Source organism: Clinocottus analis, unplaced genomic scaffold, assembly GCF_023055335.1.
Source record: "Clinocottus analis isolate CAN_PGR_092001 unplaced genomic scaffold, fCliAna1.0.p SCAF_16, whole genome shotgun sequence".
Classification (NCBI taxonomy): Eukaryota; Metazoa; Chordata; class Actinopteri; order Perciformes; family Cottidae; genus Clinocottus; species Clinocottus analis.
Window position 1 is genome coordinate 11,673,365 of NW_027175887.1, and position 18,526 is coordinate 11,691,890.

General features: G+C 41.4%; 1 protein-coding gene across 1 annotated transcript in view; it reads left to right on the forward strand.

Moving 5' to 3' along the window:
* The first annotated feature begins 14,199 nt into the window (after positions 1-14,199).
* Positions 14,200-18,526, forward strand: part of pitpnc1a (phosphatidylinositol transfer protein cytoplasmic 1a) — a 34,911-nt gene continuing 30,584 nt past the window's right edge. The window contains exon 1 of the mRNA XM_068579358.1: positions 14,200-14,844. Coding sequence (XP_068435459.1) covers positions 14,797-14,844 — 48 coding nt within the window. The 5' untranslated portion in view covers positions 14,200-14,796. The remainder of the gene's footprint in view (positions 14,845-18,526) is intronic.

Genomic DNA, 18,526 nt, shown 5'->3' on the forward strand with positions numbered 1-18,526 from the left:
CAGGAGGATGGACAACAGGCATTGCCGTTTGGCGGCAAAGCTTTGTGTTAATCCCATTTTTCCATTTCACGTTGAACTGGTCGCAGTGTCCAGTCCTATTTGTATTATTTTTCTTCTTCCAAGTATCTCGATAGGAAATGCTTGGTGTTCCATCTGGCAAGTAGTAGCCGCTTTGGCGGAGGCGAGTGCTTTGTCTGAACATGGCTGTAAAACTGTGAAAAAGATGTAAAATAACTGAAGGAAAGTCCAACGTGGGATGTTCTTCGTCCAAAAGAGGCTAACCGCTGTCTGATCTGTCCCATTTAAAGCTTGGTTCATGATGTCATATTCAGAGGCACATCTTTGAAAGGCACAACTGTGACATCACACAATTCTACAGCAACTTTAGCTCCTGCAGTATTTTTTTTCAAATTTAATAGAACCTGCTTTTGACCTAGAACCCTTAATTTTTAAAACATTATCAATAAAGTTGTATCACTTGAAATAATTGCCCCACAACTCCAAGTTATTTCTTGCAAATTAAGTAACATTTTTAATAGAAAGTATATAATTAAACAAATACAGAGAGATACAGAGAGTATGCATATGTATATATAAGTATATATATATATATATATATATATATATATATATATATATATATATATATATATATATATATATATATATATATATATATTACTGAAAAAAGGACAAAACGTGCACAGAATTTCAGTTTCAATAATTTGAGTCGACCCGTGTTAATATCGTGTTAATACGGCGTTAATATAGCGTTAACTTTTTAATCGATTAACGGCGTTAATTATTTGATCATCGTTATTTTTTTTATTTTTATTTTTTGGCTTTTACTTTGAACGCGATAAATTTACTTCCGCCCTTGCACTTCCGTAGCATTACCGGACCATTTGCCGAATGAACGATAAAACCAACGAACAAAACGTACACGGACCAGGCACGTATTGTTTTGTAGTTTCGGTCCTTAACGAGCACCGCGCGAGCGACTCGCTCGTCTCACAAAGCGTTCAGTCTCCCTTTAGCTCGCGCTGCAAGCTCAGTGTCCCCGGATTGAACGTTATTCGCGCATGCGCAAAGCAGCTGCTGATACCTGTCAGCTGTCCTTGACAGCTCCACCTCATTCAACCAGACTTCAGTGCACTTGTTCAAGCCAACACAGACTAGACTTTTCTCACTGAGTAAGAAAAACTGAACTGAAAACATGAAAAGCACTTATTGCTTTTGTATAAAGTTAATAATTGCTTGTCTTTAACATACATTTTTAAGCTAAGCAACAGACTGAACATGGACAAAATAAGAAGTGGCTTGTCCCTCACAGGGACCCTTACTACTGAACAGTACCTGTTCAGAAAAAAAAGATATATATTCATAAACTATATATGTATGTATGTTAACTTGTTGTTGCTCCAGAGCGTTGTCATATTGTTCTGATAACATTACTTTAAAATAAAATCCTGCAATACACTAGTTTCTACTTCATTATTCAACCCCGTCTTCTACAAATTACATTCACCGTTGTTGTAAAAAATTGCTCTGAATTTCTAGGTTAATCTTGTAAATCTGCAATAACTGTTTCAAACTGAATATGTTCAGTTTAACAGGTATATAAACAGTAACTCATGGGGGCGTGGCTTAGAAAATGGTCAATTGAAACTTTGCTACAGTAATTGTGAGTGGTGAAACATACTTCACATGAAATATATCGTAAACATATTCAGAGAATTCCTTTTAAATGTAGATTTTAAATAATAATGATGTTTTTAATGCTGTATGAATTGTGTTACTTTCCTTTTAGGGGCCATGTATGCCAAAAGCTAAAATACTATATATAGGATAAGTGAGACACAAAATTACTTTCATTTACGCACATGATTGTAAAATGTAAGCTTGAAGATGGTACTGTTCTGAAGACACATATGTTGTTGCTGTCAGAATAATGGACAGACTTTCTTTTCAGTGGCTTTTTAATTCTTTTCATTTTCAAATTATCATCTTTTTAATAAAAAAGACACAAATCACCTGACAGCAGTCATTTTCATTTGTCTTTTTTCCTGCGTAGATTTCCCACAAGCGTTGCATATTGTTAGCAAAATAACCACCTCCGTCTGACATGTCATTTTGAGTCACTCTGGCCCTGAAGTCATTCAGCTGGGGCAGCTGCAGTGAAATTAAAGTTCCCTAAATGACGTTGTTTCACCGGGGAACACAACAAGGAATGATTACATTTGCTCTGAGGTACTTCTTTAAAAAAAACAATTCCATTTTTTATGGTCTGTTACAAATCTGTGCTAATGCACACAAGTTTATATATATATATATATATATATATATATATATATATATATATATATATATATATATATATATAATGAGAGAGAGAGAGATGGATGATGTCTATTCAGTCTTTTCTTTACTGAGAATCCATCCGTGTGTCGCCGCTCACACACTCAGAGCCACTTGGGCCGGGGACTCTCTCAACCAGCACATGTGGCTGAGTTGAGAGACAAACCTATCGGAAATGCTCCAGAGACCTGACACACTGTAGGTGAGGGCTTTTCAGGGACAGGTGTAGTAGATGCCTCAAGCCCCCTGAATGATTCATGGGACCTTTACCTTTGAGCAATGGCAGCAGCGAATGCGTTTACTCTCTGCCGCCCACACTGGTTTGGATCCCTGCGTCCAGTGTGGTTTGGTTTTATATTGTTTGTTCTCACACAATCTCTGTTTGCATACATGTGAGAAACAATGTGTTTGATATTAGGCCGATAACAAAGACGCTGTACTTATGGATCACACCTTTGGTTGGGCCTTCTGTTAACGTGGGTATCGTCGTTGAGGCTTCAGCATAAATGAGTTGGATATCTGATCTTTGGATATGACTGAAAGGGGGAAAAAATATTGATATTGAAGAGATATCAATATCTTATCAAATGCTTACTTGTTCTGTAACTTGTTGTAAGACAACAAGTGGGACTGATTTAGCTCCTTGTAATGTTGCTTTCATACACCATTTTCATTTTCTATATTCTGTTATAGATCATTTGTGATGGTAATCATGCTTTGTCGTGTTCTTACTGCCTTTTGCGGTCAAAAAGCTCTCACTGAATTCAAGACACAGTAGTCTACTGGACAAAGCTCTTCACCTAAGGAGACAGTGACACCAACACTCAAGTTAGCCTGAACTACTCTCTCGTCTCTTTCTCCACTATCTTTCTTTCTGCTGTCACCCGCCTCTCTTTTCCTCTGACACTCCTCTGTCATTGTGTCACTCTGTTTCTGAATCTCTCTCTGCTGCCTTTTGCTTTACATCCCCAATTCTCTCCATTCAACCACATTTTTCTTTTTTTTTTTTACCTTATCTTTCTTTGTCTCACTCTTTTTTTCTAATCTTGTATCTCTCTGCCTCTCTCTAGCAGACTCTATGCTTCCCGTTTCTCCTCTGTGTTTTCTTCATTATTCACCCTGTTCCGTTGTTTTCCCTCTTCTCAGTCAGCTTCAATCCTCTCTTATTTTCTCCCCCTCGCTTTCCCCTTCCTTTCCTCCTACCTCTTTGCAGTCATAGTGAGTTCCTCTCCCTCTCCTTTTTTTTATCAGCTTTTCCCTCTTCTTCTGCTCCCTTCCCCTCTCCCCTCCCCCTCTGTCGTTCTGCTCCAGTGCTCTCTCAAGCAGGCGCTCTGCTGTCTAATGACTTGGATCGGTAGTGACTGTTGAGAGGAGATAGACCTGTAATAAGGCAATGCCACCCAGCGCTGAGAGCGCAGCGCTCTTCATCTGTACAAACCATATGCTGCATAAGTCGCCACCCCCCCAAAGCCCCTCCACACCTCCCTCGGCCTGCAGGCAGAGGAAGCCAGGAGGCATGGATGTGGAGAAGAAATGTTCTCTGGGTTGAGAGCGCTCGACGAAATCACACCTGTTTACATGGAAAGAAAAGCGGAGGACAAGTGATATGATTTTTCCGAGGAAGGGAGGTGTGTTAAAGACAAGTCATATTCCTATATGTCAGCCAGCTATATGGCTTTAAGGTCCATGTATGTGCAGATTATTGTTGCTTACAAATCTTCCGGCATTTCATGAATGGACTTCTCCACTTTGGTTTGGGGTGAATTAAGCAGAGAAATTACCAGCTCATTTCAAATCAAGTGAACGCCAAGAATGTCATGATTGGGAATTATCAGCTCCAGTAAGTATTTACCAAAATGTACAAGTATTCCTTTAATGGCATCTACATCGCCAGGTGTCAATCATGATGCTCACACTGGCAAATATCACAGTGCTTCAAGGAAAAAACAGCAACGGAGAGAATGGAAGTGTTCCTATCGCTGGACCTAGCGTTCAAAGGGTTTGAGTTGGTGTGAAATATATATTTCAAACACACACACACGCATGCAAACACACAAACATGCAAACACGTGCTCTGGTCTTGCTACCATGGGCAACAGGAGTAGTCAAAACTCCTACTGTTTTTTTTGTGAATTATTAATCCAAGTCGGTTTTCACAATCAATAGGGAGGAGCGGTGGAAGAAAAGGTCACGCAATAATTGCCCAAAACACACTCACACACAGATATAGAAACACACACACACACACACACTCACACTCACACAGGAAACAATTGTTAAGAATGATGAGTATGGAGGCGTTATTCAGTCCAGTCCTTGTGGAATAAAAGATTTGAGCACCGCCATATAATGTTGTTTTTTTCTCCATTATGTAAGAGAGAAGAGCGGAAAAAGGAGGAAATGAATAGCACCGTGACAAAGCCGGCAGCGGGTAATCACTGAGACAACAAACTATCTGGGAAAAGTGTTTTTTTAAGAGCAAACAGCAACAGTGTGGCAGCCTTGTATTTGTTTCCTCTTGTCAAAGTTTATTTGTCTTTGATTTTATTGTTGTACCTGTTTTCTTTTTTCATAATAAAATAAAGCCATATCAGGTAAAAAATAAATAAATAAATAAAATAACAGGGGCTTAAAAAGCCTAAAGTGTGAAAACTTTCAGCAACCAGTGATTTAAAATGAATTACATCAACAGAGAAAAACGAAAGCATCCACTCTCATTCTGTTCATTGAATTTTGAGTTGTCTGTTTACTTAGAATAGATAACTGCAGTTATCTAACTCCTATTACAGCAGACGCTGCTGGAGGAGAGGAAAGACGCATGAGCATAACATTTAAGGACAAAACCTTTATGAATAAGTCAGAATTAGTGCGCAGCAATTAAGTCCACCTGCACAAAGAAGAGCAGACCTCGTAAGTTGAAGGTCTCAAGCGATGTGAAATTGGAAAAACTTCACTGTGTTTTCATCATTGAGGGGTCTCAGCGCTTGAATGAGACGTTCCATACAGGCTTTCAGGTGAGGTTGAGAAGAAAATAAGAAAAAAAATTCGCCCAATCAACCTTTGAATGACGCTTGCTGAACGGCACTTTTTCTCCCTTTCGTCTCCATCATTCCGGCCTGTGAGTCACTCGATGGCAACGTGGGAGGAGAGCGCGTAAGAACAGCCAAAAGTTTTCTCAATCTTAATTTGACTTTTTTTTTTCTCTCTCTCTCTCTCTCTCTCATTATACAGTGCATGCTCGCTTTTTATATGAGCTTCGTAGTCTCCATGGTGACCGTGAGAGAGAGCGAGAGAAAAGGGCATAGTGGCAATAATGATGGCTAGTTTCCCTCAAGAGGTTTGAATTGTTGGAGTTGCTGGTGCCCGTGGGATTCTTTTTAAAATATTGAGCAACCTTCATTTGCATGTTCAGTGCCAGAGAACAGAAGAGAGAGAGTGGGAGAGATACCCCTCTCTAGACACACACACACGTCAAGTCTCCCTCATAGCTACACACTCCCTTCAGGGTCAAACACAACGCAGCTGTTCCTCTGATCGGACTCTTAATGTTCTGTCACGCTCCTCGCGTCCATCAGCCGGCCCACAGCCTCCTCTGGCTCTGTGACGAAAGAGCATTTCCTGCATAACACGCGCAGCTGTTTCAGAGTTGACAGAAGTTGTTAGTGGCATATCCAATAAAGAAAATGTGAATGGGTTTACAGCTGGCTCACTATTCCACCATGTCGACGTCTCCCACGAGGTTGTCCACCCACGTATGATCAACTCTGTTTAGCACTGCTTGTATTTTTACTTTGTCCTGATTTGCATCAGGTTTGTGCGTCACGGCTGTGAGTACTTCTGTGTGCGGCTCTTTTTAAAAACATGTATTTCGTTCCATCTGGCTGCCTATTAAAGGTGTTTTTTCAAGTTGTCATTCACCTTTCTGTCTGCGTACTTGCTCTATTTTTACATGTCATTCTTCTACAATCTCAAGTCCATAACTTAAAAAGACACACTGTGACATTGTGTTGCCCGCGAAAGGACTATGGTTTTCTTTAAACTGCTATAACATGGACTTTCTATTGACAGAGTTATGACATTCAAACGAAACGCACTACGTAAAGATATAGTATTAAAGTAAATACATTAGGAAAGTTACTTTGGACCGTTCCTGTACTTGTGTACAATTCTAAGGTCCTTTTTCTCTACTACATTTTGGTACTTTTCAATGTACTTTTTACTCCACTAACTACATTTACAGTATCTGACTGCTGTAGTTACTTTTCAAGTTAAGAATGTACATTTAAAACATATGATAAGTGTATATAATACAACACAAACCCTGTACAAAGGAAGCAGGGTCTTCTTGTCACAGGTTTCAGTTGTGTGTGTTTCTCTGAGTGATGTTTTGTTCTCTAAACTCTCAGGTGGTTTCATTTAAATTTACATACCATGAATGTCATTTGAATCCTTAAGGATTGAATGACATTAATAAGGTTTGAATCCTTCATCTTTGGATCATGGACCTGCAGGGTTCAATCTGTACAATCCAGATCTCATGTGCGACTCATGCAAAATGGTTTGAACTAGTTTCATCAGGCAGGGCTGAAATTATTCTGAAACAGCTGTTGCATGGCAACATGCTGCTCTGAACTTTAATTGTTTTGTATGAAATTGGAATTTTTGCATGGAGACACGTGGAACACCAACAGATTCAATTCAATTATTTTTCCACAGGATGGAGTTTCGACAAATGAGGAGAATGTCCCTGAAGGAACAGACACACACCACGGTCACATTGGCCTTTGTCCGGGCAGCTGTGTGTGCCTGTGTGTATGTGTGTGTGTGTGTGTGTGTTTGTGTGTGTGTGTGTGTGTGTGTGTGTGTGTGTATGTGTGTATATGTGTGTGTGTGTGTGTGTGTGGGAGGTCTTGTGTGTTCCTAACATCTATATGTGTCGCTAAATGTGACATGCATGTATGAGGAACTTTACGGGTGTGTGTGTGTGTGTGTGTGTGTGTGTGTGTGTGTGTGTGTGTGTATACACTATGTTTAAATGGAACAGAAGAGGCACACACAGCAACAGCCAGATTTCAATACAATCATTGGTGTTTCTCGGAGAAGCGAGGCGCCTCCATTATTAATCCGCTGCGTTTGGAGCTGATGCATGTGAGTGAGCCTCGCTGTCAAAGACAACAAACCATTTTCAGTGAGGCAATGGCCTCACCTGCAACTCCATCACCATCACCATCACCATACTCTGCCTGCCACCTCAACTCCATGTGGCTAAATGTAATTTCAGAAGCAGTTTGAAACGTGGAGGAGAGATCAACAGTGCGTGAAAAAAACATTAGAAAATCTGTCTCTGCAAATCCAATAAGAGACAAGGTAAAATGCAAAGCAATTGGGGTGTATTGATCTACCACTCACAGTCCAAAAGAGCAAAGGAAGGATGAAAGAGGTGACACAAAGCACACTTTCAGTGCACTAAAATCAACAAAGATAAAGAGGTGCTGGTCACACAAAGGTTTTCAACTTTATGCGACCTTAAGTCTGTTAAAAAAAAAAAGAAGCAGTCATTGTCAGGCAAGCTGTCAACATCATTGATACTGGAGGAAGGAACTCATCAATTCACGGTGTGTCTTTGTTCCCACTCCACAGGTGAAAAAGCAGGAGGAAGGCTTAGGGGAGGAGTGAGTGTAGTTGTGTGTGTGTGTGTGTGTGTGTGTGTGTGCGCGCGCGTCTGAAAGCCCCTCAGAAGAAAGCCCTGCAGATTAACTTATTAGCCCCATCTGAAGGTTCATTAACTCACCTCTCCCATCTCTCTCTTTCTCTCTCACATCCCTACTTGTTTGAACTCTTTCTACTGTCCACTCGTTCAGCTTCTTCCTGCTGCTCTCTCTTATTGTTCTGTGCCATCTCCATCCCTCAAAAGGCAACCATAATCTTCCTAAGGGTCACTTTATTCATGTATTTTTGTCCACGTGTTTCAACACAATAACAATCGACCAATTGCCTTCCGAGATGTGAGATTGCTATTGAAATTAAGAAATTGATTACATTTCAGTTTGCATCGATCAAAAGTGTGTTTAGTGATTCAAAGTTGAACCACAAAGTCACAACGCTAAATTAAATCCACAGTTAATGAGGCAAAACATACATTAGGCAAAAATAATTAGGCAAAAAGGCAGAGTCAGTTTTAAGGTGCATGAAAATTCAACTCACCTTCTTCATATTTATTACGGCAGTTTGTTCACATGGTTGTCATGTGATCTGAGCTCACTGGACACAAGGCATGAGACTGACTGAAGGACTTGAAAGTAGGACGGAGACAGAAATCGAGAGATAAGATATGTTTTCCATCCAACCATCAGGTGAAATTTAACCTCCAACTGAACTAACTGTACCAAGTCAGTCCCTGTTTGCTCAACACAATGTGGCATTCTGCTCTCCTAAAAGATTTCATTGACTAAACAACTTCCTCGCTTCATGTGGCGGATTGAAACCTTTTCACTATAAGGAGAACATTAAGTTGAAAGTTACCATTTCCTCTCTGCTTTTCTGTTTTTATACATCCTAATATAAAAAAACGACATGGATGGAAACCCATCAGTGGAGATGAAAAGGCATAAAACTGACACTCGCAGATGACAGATTTACATCCCTCAGCGAGCACCAAACAACAGAGACGGTCTTTAAACAGACTCACATTTTAACATCTCCTGCTCTGCACTGATTGGCTGATGTGTAGCAACCAGTGTCTCCATAGTGACATGGAGGCAGGCGCTCTGAGCAGGAGATGATCAGCAACCCTGAAATGCAATGCATCCCATTTGACGAAGCAAAATAAAAATGAAAAAAAGAGAACAATACAAAATACAATAAAATGAAATCCTGTAACATTTTGGTCTTGCACACAAGGACACGTATGTACACGCACACACAAGGACACACACACACACACACACACACACATATATATATACATATAAAGCACTCTTCTCCCGTACAACATCACACCCTAATAGCTGTGATATTGCAGTTGTTGTTTAATCTGAGAGGAGAAATGCAAGCTGAGCCCAGAGATGAAGCGAGAGACCACATCTCTCACAGCAATATCGCTGCACCGGCAATAAGTTCAGATTTCACGATACATTATGCAAGAGACAATCTTCAGCTCTAAATGAAATGTGCATTTCACCTGGATGGCTGTCTGACCCACAAGATTGGGAGAAGGGACGTTCGAAATTACCCGGATAGAAAAAGGCACATTATGGGGGCCTGGTTCACGACTGGTACATTTCTTTTCTTGGGTTTTTCCACCAGCAATGGGGAACGCTGGGAAGCGGATTGGATTTCAGTGTATCCATGGAAACAGTCTTGACAACAATGCCGTCAATCCTCGTTCTAAAAGGCTGCATCTGCATGATTGATACGGGGCGAGAGCACATGTGGCAAAAGAAGACGAGCGTCTGAGTGCGATGTGCTGGTAAAATCTCATCTTCAGTGTGTAAATCACTCACAGTTGAAGGCCGTGACGGGTTTCACAAGTCCATGCTGTGCGCTTGTTGTCTTCTGTTGTGAACGAGTGCTCCACAGTAATAGTTCTGTATTTGTATTAAATCTACACAGCTGCTCTTAACTTTTTGTAGGTCCAACACAGACATTCGAGCAGGTTCAAGAGAGACACAACATGGCACGTTGTTGCCTCCAAAAACTAGGAAACCCAGTCGGTTCTTGGAACAACTCTTATGCGACGATATCAAATCACTAAATGAAGACTTTTATGTTTCTCCTTGACCTCTCACTCCTCTTCCTTGTCTCCTTCATGCTGCTGCTTTTGTTTGTTTCTCCTCTTTCCTCCACCTCACAGGTGCATCTGCTTCATGTCTTCACCTTCCTTTCCTGCCAAGGTTGGAAAGGGCTATTCTGCTATATTTCCTTCTTTTCTTTTCTACAACACATTTTATTAAATATAGGGATGTCCAAACAAACTTGTAACAAGCATTTTCAACAGGATAGTTAGTTGAAAAGCTTTTTTAAGATGTCTCCTTTTCCACAGCTCAAGCTTCTTCTACTCTCCTGCCTCAGGTTAATGAGCATTACTCCTTCCTTAATCATAATCTGAATAATTAAATCTAATTTCACCCTGCTTATTGCCTCGTTGGAGCCTTTTTATTTTATCTTATCTCACTTTTGTTACACATGTGTTTCTTGAACTTGCTTCTATCCACATTGTTAAAGTAACAGGTGTAATATTTAGATTATTCTTCTGTCTGGTGCCTAACTCTTACTGAGAATATTTGAGTGAACGACACTACAGTATGTACTTTAAAGTACCAATGAAGGTCAAAATCTCTTTAGTCCCTTTTTTTAACATCAGGCCAGAAGGAGCAAAGAACATGCGCAACTGCAGAAGTGATGATTTCTTCCCACCAAGCGATGCAGAAACAGCAGCTTAACCTCACCTCATAAGGTGTTCTGTCTTCAAAATTGCTGTCAACATTGATGTCACCACGACTCTCAATAGCCGCCTCACTGGTGACACATCACAGCAGGCCAATATGGAAACACATGTACTGAAGTTTGTGATACCCAGTGTGGAATGTGTGTATAAATGTGTGTATCATATGCTGATGAGCGGCAGTCACACTTATTCACCTCACACACCCTCCAGCCACTTCATTGTTCATACAATGGACGACTGAATCTTCCTGCTGATAGGGATACAATTTGAGATTAGATAACCCAATTAAAATTACACTAAAATGTGGACAAGCACAGTTTTTTGTTTTTTTTTAGGATTTTCCGTATCAAGAGCAGAATGAGATGAAAAGCAGCCCACGGACAGCTTTTCCACCGAGCAATAGCAGGATCAGAAGTCAGAGTTTTGAGCAAGCTGAGCCAACAATCCTTGATGTGCACACTGCATAGTCCAATTTTGTAAAGCGGTAGCTCCATGTTCAACTGTTCATGAATTCAATCACGCCCTACTAGAAAATCTCTGTTCACACAAATGAAGCGTAAAAGAAACCCACCACCTCGATTCACCTGGATGTAATCCAACGATTAAGCCGGACTGTGACGCCCGTCTAAAACCAGTGTTTTCTTTCAAGTGATGTCTCCAATAAAGCCCTTATTAGTTTTGGCACCAGGCCAACCCCCACTTTTTTTTAGGAGCTGAAAAGCCAGCTCCTTTCTCCACAGTAACAGTGGAGCGACTGGGCCGAGAGGTTAGGAGTGACAGTAAAGGCCAACTAATGATGCTGAGCGGCGAGAGGCGAGGAAGCCAGGTCTCTTAGCAACAGTTCCGTTCTCTCCACCTACACTGTGATGCCGGCTGGAATAAACAGAGTTTGGTGTGTGTGTGTGTGTGTGTGTGTGTGTGTGTGTGTAAGAAGACATGTGTGTCTGCCTAACTGTAGCGGGTGTCATTATAGCACCACAAAAAGATTGGCATAATGTCTTGTGGCAACTTGGACAAAAAAATCAAAAGAGGCTTCTGTTTTGTGTGTGTGTGTGTGTGTGTGTGTGTGTGTGTGTGTGTGTGTGTGTGTGTGTGTGTGTGTTTGTGTGTGTGTGTGTGTGTGTGTGTGTGTGCATATATTGAATTCAGCTGGAGAACAGTACAGAGAAGAGATTTTGGACTATAATTTTCTTTAATTGAGTGCACTGGCAGCCAATCTGAGGCAGTTGTTCGGCCTTTTAATGACTCCGTGTGTGAGTGTGTGCACTGCCTGAATTCACTCTTTAATTCACACATTTTGGTTTAACCAAAACAACAGTAGTGCTAAAGTTAAAATGTATCTATGATAATGTTATAATATGAATTATTACATCACCAGTTTGTTGTCAGCTGCTCAGCCCTATTTTAATTTGATCCTATATAGCTTCTGTAAGTGCTAAACGTTTGACAGTGTGGTTGTGTGTGTGTGTGTGTGTGTGTGTGTGTGTGTGTGTGTGTGTGTGTGCGCGCGTGTGTGCGCGTGCGTGCGTGTGAATATGCTTTTGCTAATGGAGGGATAGTTGCAGTTTGGCTCTTAGATCATGTCCTTTATATTTAAAGGTGCATGCACTGTGCACCAACACAATTAAATCTGATTGATTGATATTTATGTGCTGGTGTCTTGTTCTGTGACATTGACGTTGTGGGAAATGTATTTCAGATACATATTTGAGTACATTGCACCCTCTTGAGTTGAAACGTAAGAACTTCTGTTTCCTTCCTGTCCAGCGAAAAAGGGACACGTTGATTTCACACAACACTGACAGTCCACTGCTGCTTGAATTATGCAAAACAAATGAGCGACAGTTTGACTAATTCAGCTGTCATGAATTGAAAAGAACCAACCTCAGAAACTAACCTACCGCTGGTGTGAAAATCAAACATATGGTTTATAATCTACTGGGGGGGAAAGGTCCTAAACAAACTAAAACACCCTCCCTGATAACACATATCAAGTAACTCAAATTGCTATTGAATAAAAATGAATTACAGCATTAATAATCTTTAGTAGACATTATTATTTATTATGGAAAAAACAACTATCACCCTAAGTTAAGTAAATTGACCATGTTTTAATGATGGTTATTATAATATGTTAATCCTGCAGGCGCTTAGCTAACATTACGGTCTCTATCGACCTCTGCCGTTTGAAATGAGTACTGCATGTTAGAGCGTTCTGCTCTGTTTCAGAGTTAAGTATAACAGTTCAAATGCAATATAAAAGTTGAACAACGTAGAATATGTGTGTATCACACGTTGCTGCATTTCTTCTTCTCCCCGTGACTTTAGAATAGTATGAATGTATCCCGACACAGAGGAACGTGTCTGTTGTTGCTAGGTTACGTTAGCTGGTTTCACGTTCCAGGAGAACGCGGTCCGCGTCTGTAGCTTCTAGAACAGAAGGAGAACACGGTTTGGGTTGCCAGGTTGTGGCCTCCATCAGTTCACTTGCGTTGTCTTTTTTAGCTCGTTAATTCATCAGAGGATTTCTTACAACCACCGTATTTTTTCTGAACTGTTTTTGTGTCCTTACTAGTAATGAGAAACTCATTTGGCTTTATTAATTACTGAATTATTATTATTCAAAATAGTTCATATTAATGGCTCAAAAGTTTCCACAACTTGGCAGCCCCCAAAAGTTGTTCTTAATTACTATATACATGATCTAGAAAGTGTTATCAAATAATGTATTTTGCAGAAGTAAAGCCATTAGTTACAGTTTATGAATCAGCTGTAATGGTTGACTTAATGGAAAGTGGCATTAAGTTATATTTAATACATGCATTTGTAAAGTGTCTTTAGTTTGGTTTGAAGTTAGCTGACGAAAGTTATGTTGAAAACCTTAACTCCTGCAGCAAACTCGAAATCTTGGCTAAATTCAGAACCACGGTCAGCTCCAGTTCAGAACCGAGGTCAGCTCTAAAGGTTAGAACCAGAGATTGGGAAGAGTTTGTGTTCGGAGCCAAGACACCACAGCCTGTATATAGACGAAGACTCCCATCCTATGATCCTTGTCTCTGAGATATGTTGTCTATCATTTTATATATGCACGAACCATATTCTCATAAGCCAAATAAAGGGGTTATTTTAAATTAATGACTATATATATATATATATATATATATATATATATATATATATATATATATATATATATATATATATATATATATATAAACACACACACATCCTCTCTTTCTCTCCCTCCCTCCCTCTCTCTCACCCCCCACCCCCACCTCTCTCTCTCTCTCTCTCTCTCTCTCTCTCTCTCTCTCTCTCTCTCTCTCTCTCTCTCTCTCTCTCTCTCTCTCTCTCTCTCTCTCTTGACGCAGCAGCTCCACACGGCCGTTGCGCATCCCTGAGAGCGGAGCTGTCGGGTAAACTCGGAGCAGCAGGAGTCACGCGTGGTGCATGCGAGCAGCTCCTTTCGCGCGCGCGCGGTTAAATGAGGAGTGTTTATGTCTGAGGAGGAGTTTCGGGGGACGACGACAGACTCGATCCGGGTCCGGGACGCGAGCGGCTTCCGTGACAAGAAGCTGCTTAAAAGCCGCTTGAAGGTAGTTTGAAGCGACTTGTTTTGGGAGTTGTTGTGATTTCGGTCCACTTTCCACCCTGCAGACCGTCCTCCGAAAACAGATTGTATGCTGTTGGATTAGTTCACTCCAACTGGTGACTGGTGATTTCTACAGCAGGGTCCAGTTAGCCCGTAGAAGACCCGCTCGTACTTCGGACCTGGTGCGTGGAGACCCACGTATAGTCTCGGCGCGTGTCAGGTGGTCGCTCGCTGATGCAGAAGTGACAACAGGATCTCGTGAACGTGTGGAAGTCCGTCGCCTCGTTTGATTGGACACGTGATTTAAATTTAACGACCGACTCGCAGGATCGCATTCAAGACTGAAGCCCCGACAGCCTCCACCTTTCCTGCGTGTGGCCATCCCCGTTGCGCGAGGACTATGTTGATGAAGGAGTACCGCATCTGCATGCCTCTCACAGTGGACGAGGTAGGGGAAGTTTTCTGGTCTTTTCCTGCTGCTTTTGCCTCCCGCTCCGTCTACTCTTCTGCTGCACGTGTGTGTTTACTAAGTTGTCAGTGATGCGTTTATCGCTTTGCAACAAAGGACACGTTGAGCTCCTACAACCGAGGTGCGTTCAGGGAGCCACCGCCGGGTGGCGCTGCTGCTGCTCCCCCCCCCCCCCCTCCTTGAGCCTTAGCTGACTCTTACGTGTTGAAGTCATGCGGCTTGAGAGAAAGAGAGAGAGAGAGAGAGAGAGAGAGAGAGAGAGAGAGAGAGAGAGAGAGAGAGCAGCAGCAGCAGTGGGGGGTCGTCTCATTATCGGAATGGACAAATCGTGTCTCTGTTTTCCTTTTGAGTGTCTGGATTGTGATTGCATGCTCCGTGAGAGTTTATACATCATGTGTGTGGCCTACATGGCCGCATATTAATATTACTTTTCTGTCGTTACCTTTGTTCTCCTTGTTTTTTTGTTTACATGTAATGTTTGTGCATGCAGGAATTTATTCTATATCGCTTTGTCTCATGGCTACACTGCTAAATAATGCAGTTTTTTTTTTGCACATTTTTGATCGCCTTGTATCTGTAGAGGAACTTTCACACACACGCACGCACGCACGCACGCACACACACACACACACACACACACACACACACACACACACACACACACACACACACACACACACACACACACACACACACACACACACAGTGTTTCTGTTTGGAGACAACCATCTGCTGGCTGAAGTTGCCCTCAGTTCACGGTGACACAGAAGCAGCATCACAAATGTTCAACACTCAGCTGAGTTGTGACTGTATTTGTAAGATGTTTGCTTTGTCCCGCCCGTGTCTCTCTCTATTTTCTGCTTCAGTGTTTGTAATGTTTCATGCCTGAACCTACACAACAGATGTTCCAGCCCAAGCGTTTCACTGAGTCAGCTGTGCTGTTTGTGAACATACAATCATTCACCGGAGCCAAGCTCATTGTTGTGTTCTTCGATTGGTTCTTCGGGCTGATTGTCTCTTCTTCTTTGCTTTTCGCTCCAATGGTGATGGAAGACACTGTTGTCTTCTGTGGCCGGCTAAAAGCTATCACATCTGTCGCTGTTGTAATAATTATGGGGTCCGACCTTATCTATTAATCTGTCAGCGACTTGACAAATGAGCATTTGTAATCCATCCATTTTTGCAGCATGTAAGTATGCGCACACACATACAAAGACACATAAATCATTAGCAGTTTGTGTGTGTGTGTGTGTGTGTGTGTGTGTGTGTGTGTGTGTGTGTGTGTGTTTGTGTTAGAGGAAGAGAGATGATCTCAGAAGAGTTTAAAAACTGGTGATGAAACATGATTTTCCAAGGTAAACTAAGTAAAACTCAGAAAACAAACATGTTAGTTCTTTCCCAAATTCAACACAGCAGCAACCAATGGCACGAGGAAGTGGTCCATCTATCTTCCAGTGATGCTGACATCTTGACAAATCACTGCTATGGGCTTCTATGAAAATTGGATGCCTGATAAAAACACATCTTCATGTCACAGAGTCAGTGTATATGATTCACGATGAGTAATGATTGATGGCGTGCATTGCTGTCCTGGTTGTATTGTCTGCATTGCTGACTCAACACATCATAAGAGTCACGAGTCAGAATCTCCTTGAAGGGCATCGCAGCTTGAGGGGACCAGCTGCCCTTCGGCGCCCGCTTGCATAAACGACCTCGAGTTTCAAACCAAAGTGTGTCCTTCATGCTAAAATGTTTGCTAACGCCCAGGTTGTCTGCTTGCCGTTTAGCCAATGCTTTCATTGTAGTCACTGCCATAAGACAGCACATGTCTACGTGCACTTCAGTTGCCATGGGTCCGCTTCACTCACATCATCATCCTTTAATGTTTACAGTATGGTCAATGCAAGCAAGCTTCTCTAAAATGGATAACACAGGGAATACAAATTGAAAAACAAAGCCAGAGTGGACACAGAAGATGAGAGAGTTGTTCTCCTTGAAGAATACTGAAAGCACATAACTCAGAGTAAAGTAAAGCGTGAGCAGAAACGAAGGAACTGACAAAAACAATCCGAGAAATCTTTCTGTAAACCAAAGCGTGGATGAAGTAATGACACAGTTTGATGAGGGGTCGGGGGGGTTGACTGTCCGCAGGAAGAACAGCTGAGGCGGATGTCTTTGTTAGTTTGGAACCGACAACTTAAAAATACATTTAAAAAAAAAAGCATTAATCCTGCAAAAGACATGTAATTAGACAGAGACTTCAGTCAACAAGGACTGAACAGATGTGCACGGCTTGTGCCGATGACACTAAGCCATGGAACGTGCTTACTGTACGTTCTGCTGCAGCACGAGAGATGGCCACTTGTCTTGGTTAAGGTTTTATTAGTCAGTCAGTGTAAGGTCAGTCTCCGTTAGTTCGTCTGTGTCCCTGCATACTGAGAAGTCGGGCTCAAACCCACGAGCTTTACGTCCCCAGAGTGGAGACTGTGTGCTCTGACTTGCAGCTCGGCCAGGCGGTGACTTGGTTCTCTCGCTCCAGATGGAGAGAAACGCGCTCACTAAGATGATTTGCCGGCCGCCGACGAGTCTGTCTAATTCAGCATGATGCTGTTTTAGACTCTGGAATTGTTATTGAGCATCTGTACTTTATTTATTTATTTTTGCTGCATGGCTGGGGCTTTAAATAGCTTCTTGGTGCCAGAAGTACTTAGAATATATAACAAGAACATTTCAATGTCATCATGTAAATACTGAAGACTTATTACTATACAGTAAAATATTTATAACAATATATGAAGAAATCAGAATGCATGGTTGCAGAATAAGCAGATTATTTTTGTGCACACTTCATTGTAGTAAAACAAACTATAACTTAAAAATGAACAAGTTACATATGCTTTAACTTTGGTTCCATAGCAAAACAAAATATATTTTTTTATTTTTATAATTTAAATGAAAGTTAATAGAAATCGCCACGCTATTCAATGGGATAGTGATTAATGACAAATTCATGCTGTTTAATTAAAACTAGTATCCTGATAGATCGACACAGATGTCATACAGATACATGAATCTTCGGGACCCCCGAAAACAAATCTCACATCCAGCTATGAAAGATTGCTTCTCACGTTCAGACGACACTGAGCAGAGCTTTCACTGCCTCACAAATCACCATGCCGTTTATTTTGAAATTAATTACCCTATGACTGGTTAAAAAACTGAGAGTGTCTCTTCTGCACCTGAGCAGCAGTTAAATTACTTTCACCACTCAATCAGATCCTGAGAAATGAGCTTTGGGGAATGTTCTGCTGAAAGACAGGGCACGTATCTGCTTGCCATCATTGTTTAATAAAGGCAGTAAATTAGCACCCTAAGTCATTAACATGGAGCTTGATTACACTTTAAATCAGGGCGAGTGTGTAACCTACTTATCAGACTGGCCTTGGATCTTTATTGAAAATCAAATCCCATCACACCCATTAGTCCAGACCATCAGGGTGCGTTCAATGCTTTACAGTTTTCACTTTTGAAATTGCCAAAGGTAGATTTTAACATGAGATGGAAGAAAGATAATGCATGATGGAGCGACTGTGGCTCAATCGTAGAGCAGGGTCGTCCTTCTATCCGGGAATCGGTGCTATAAAAGTGCCATACGGGTACC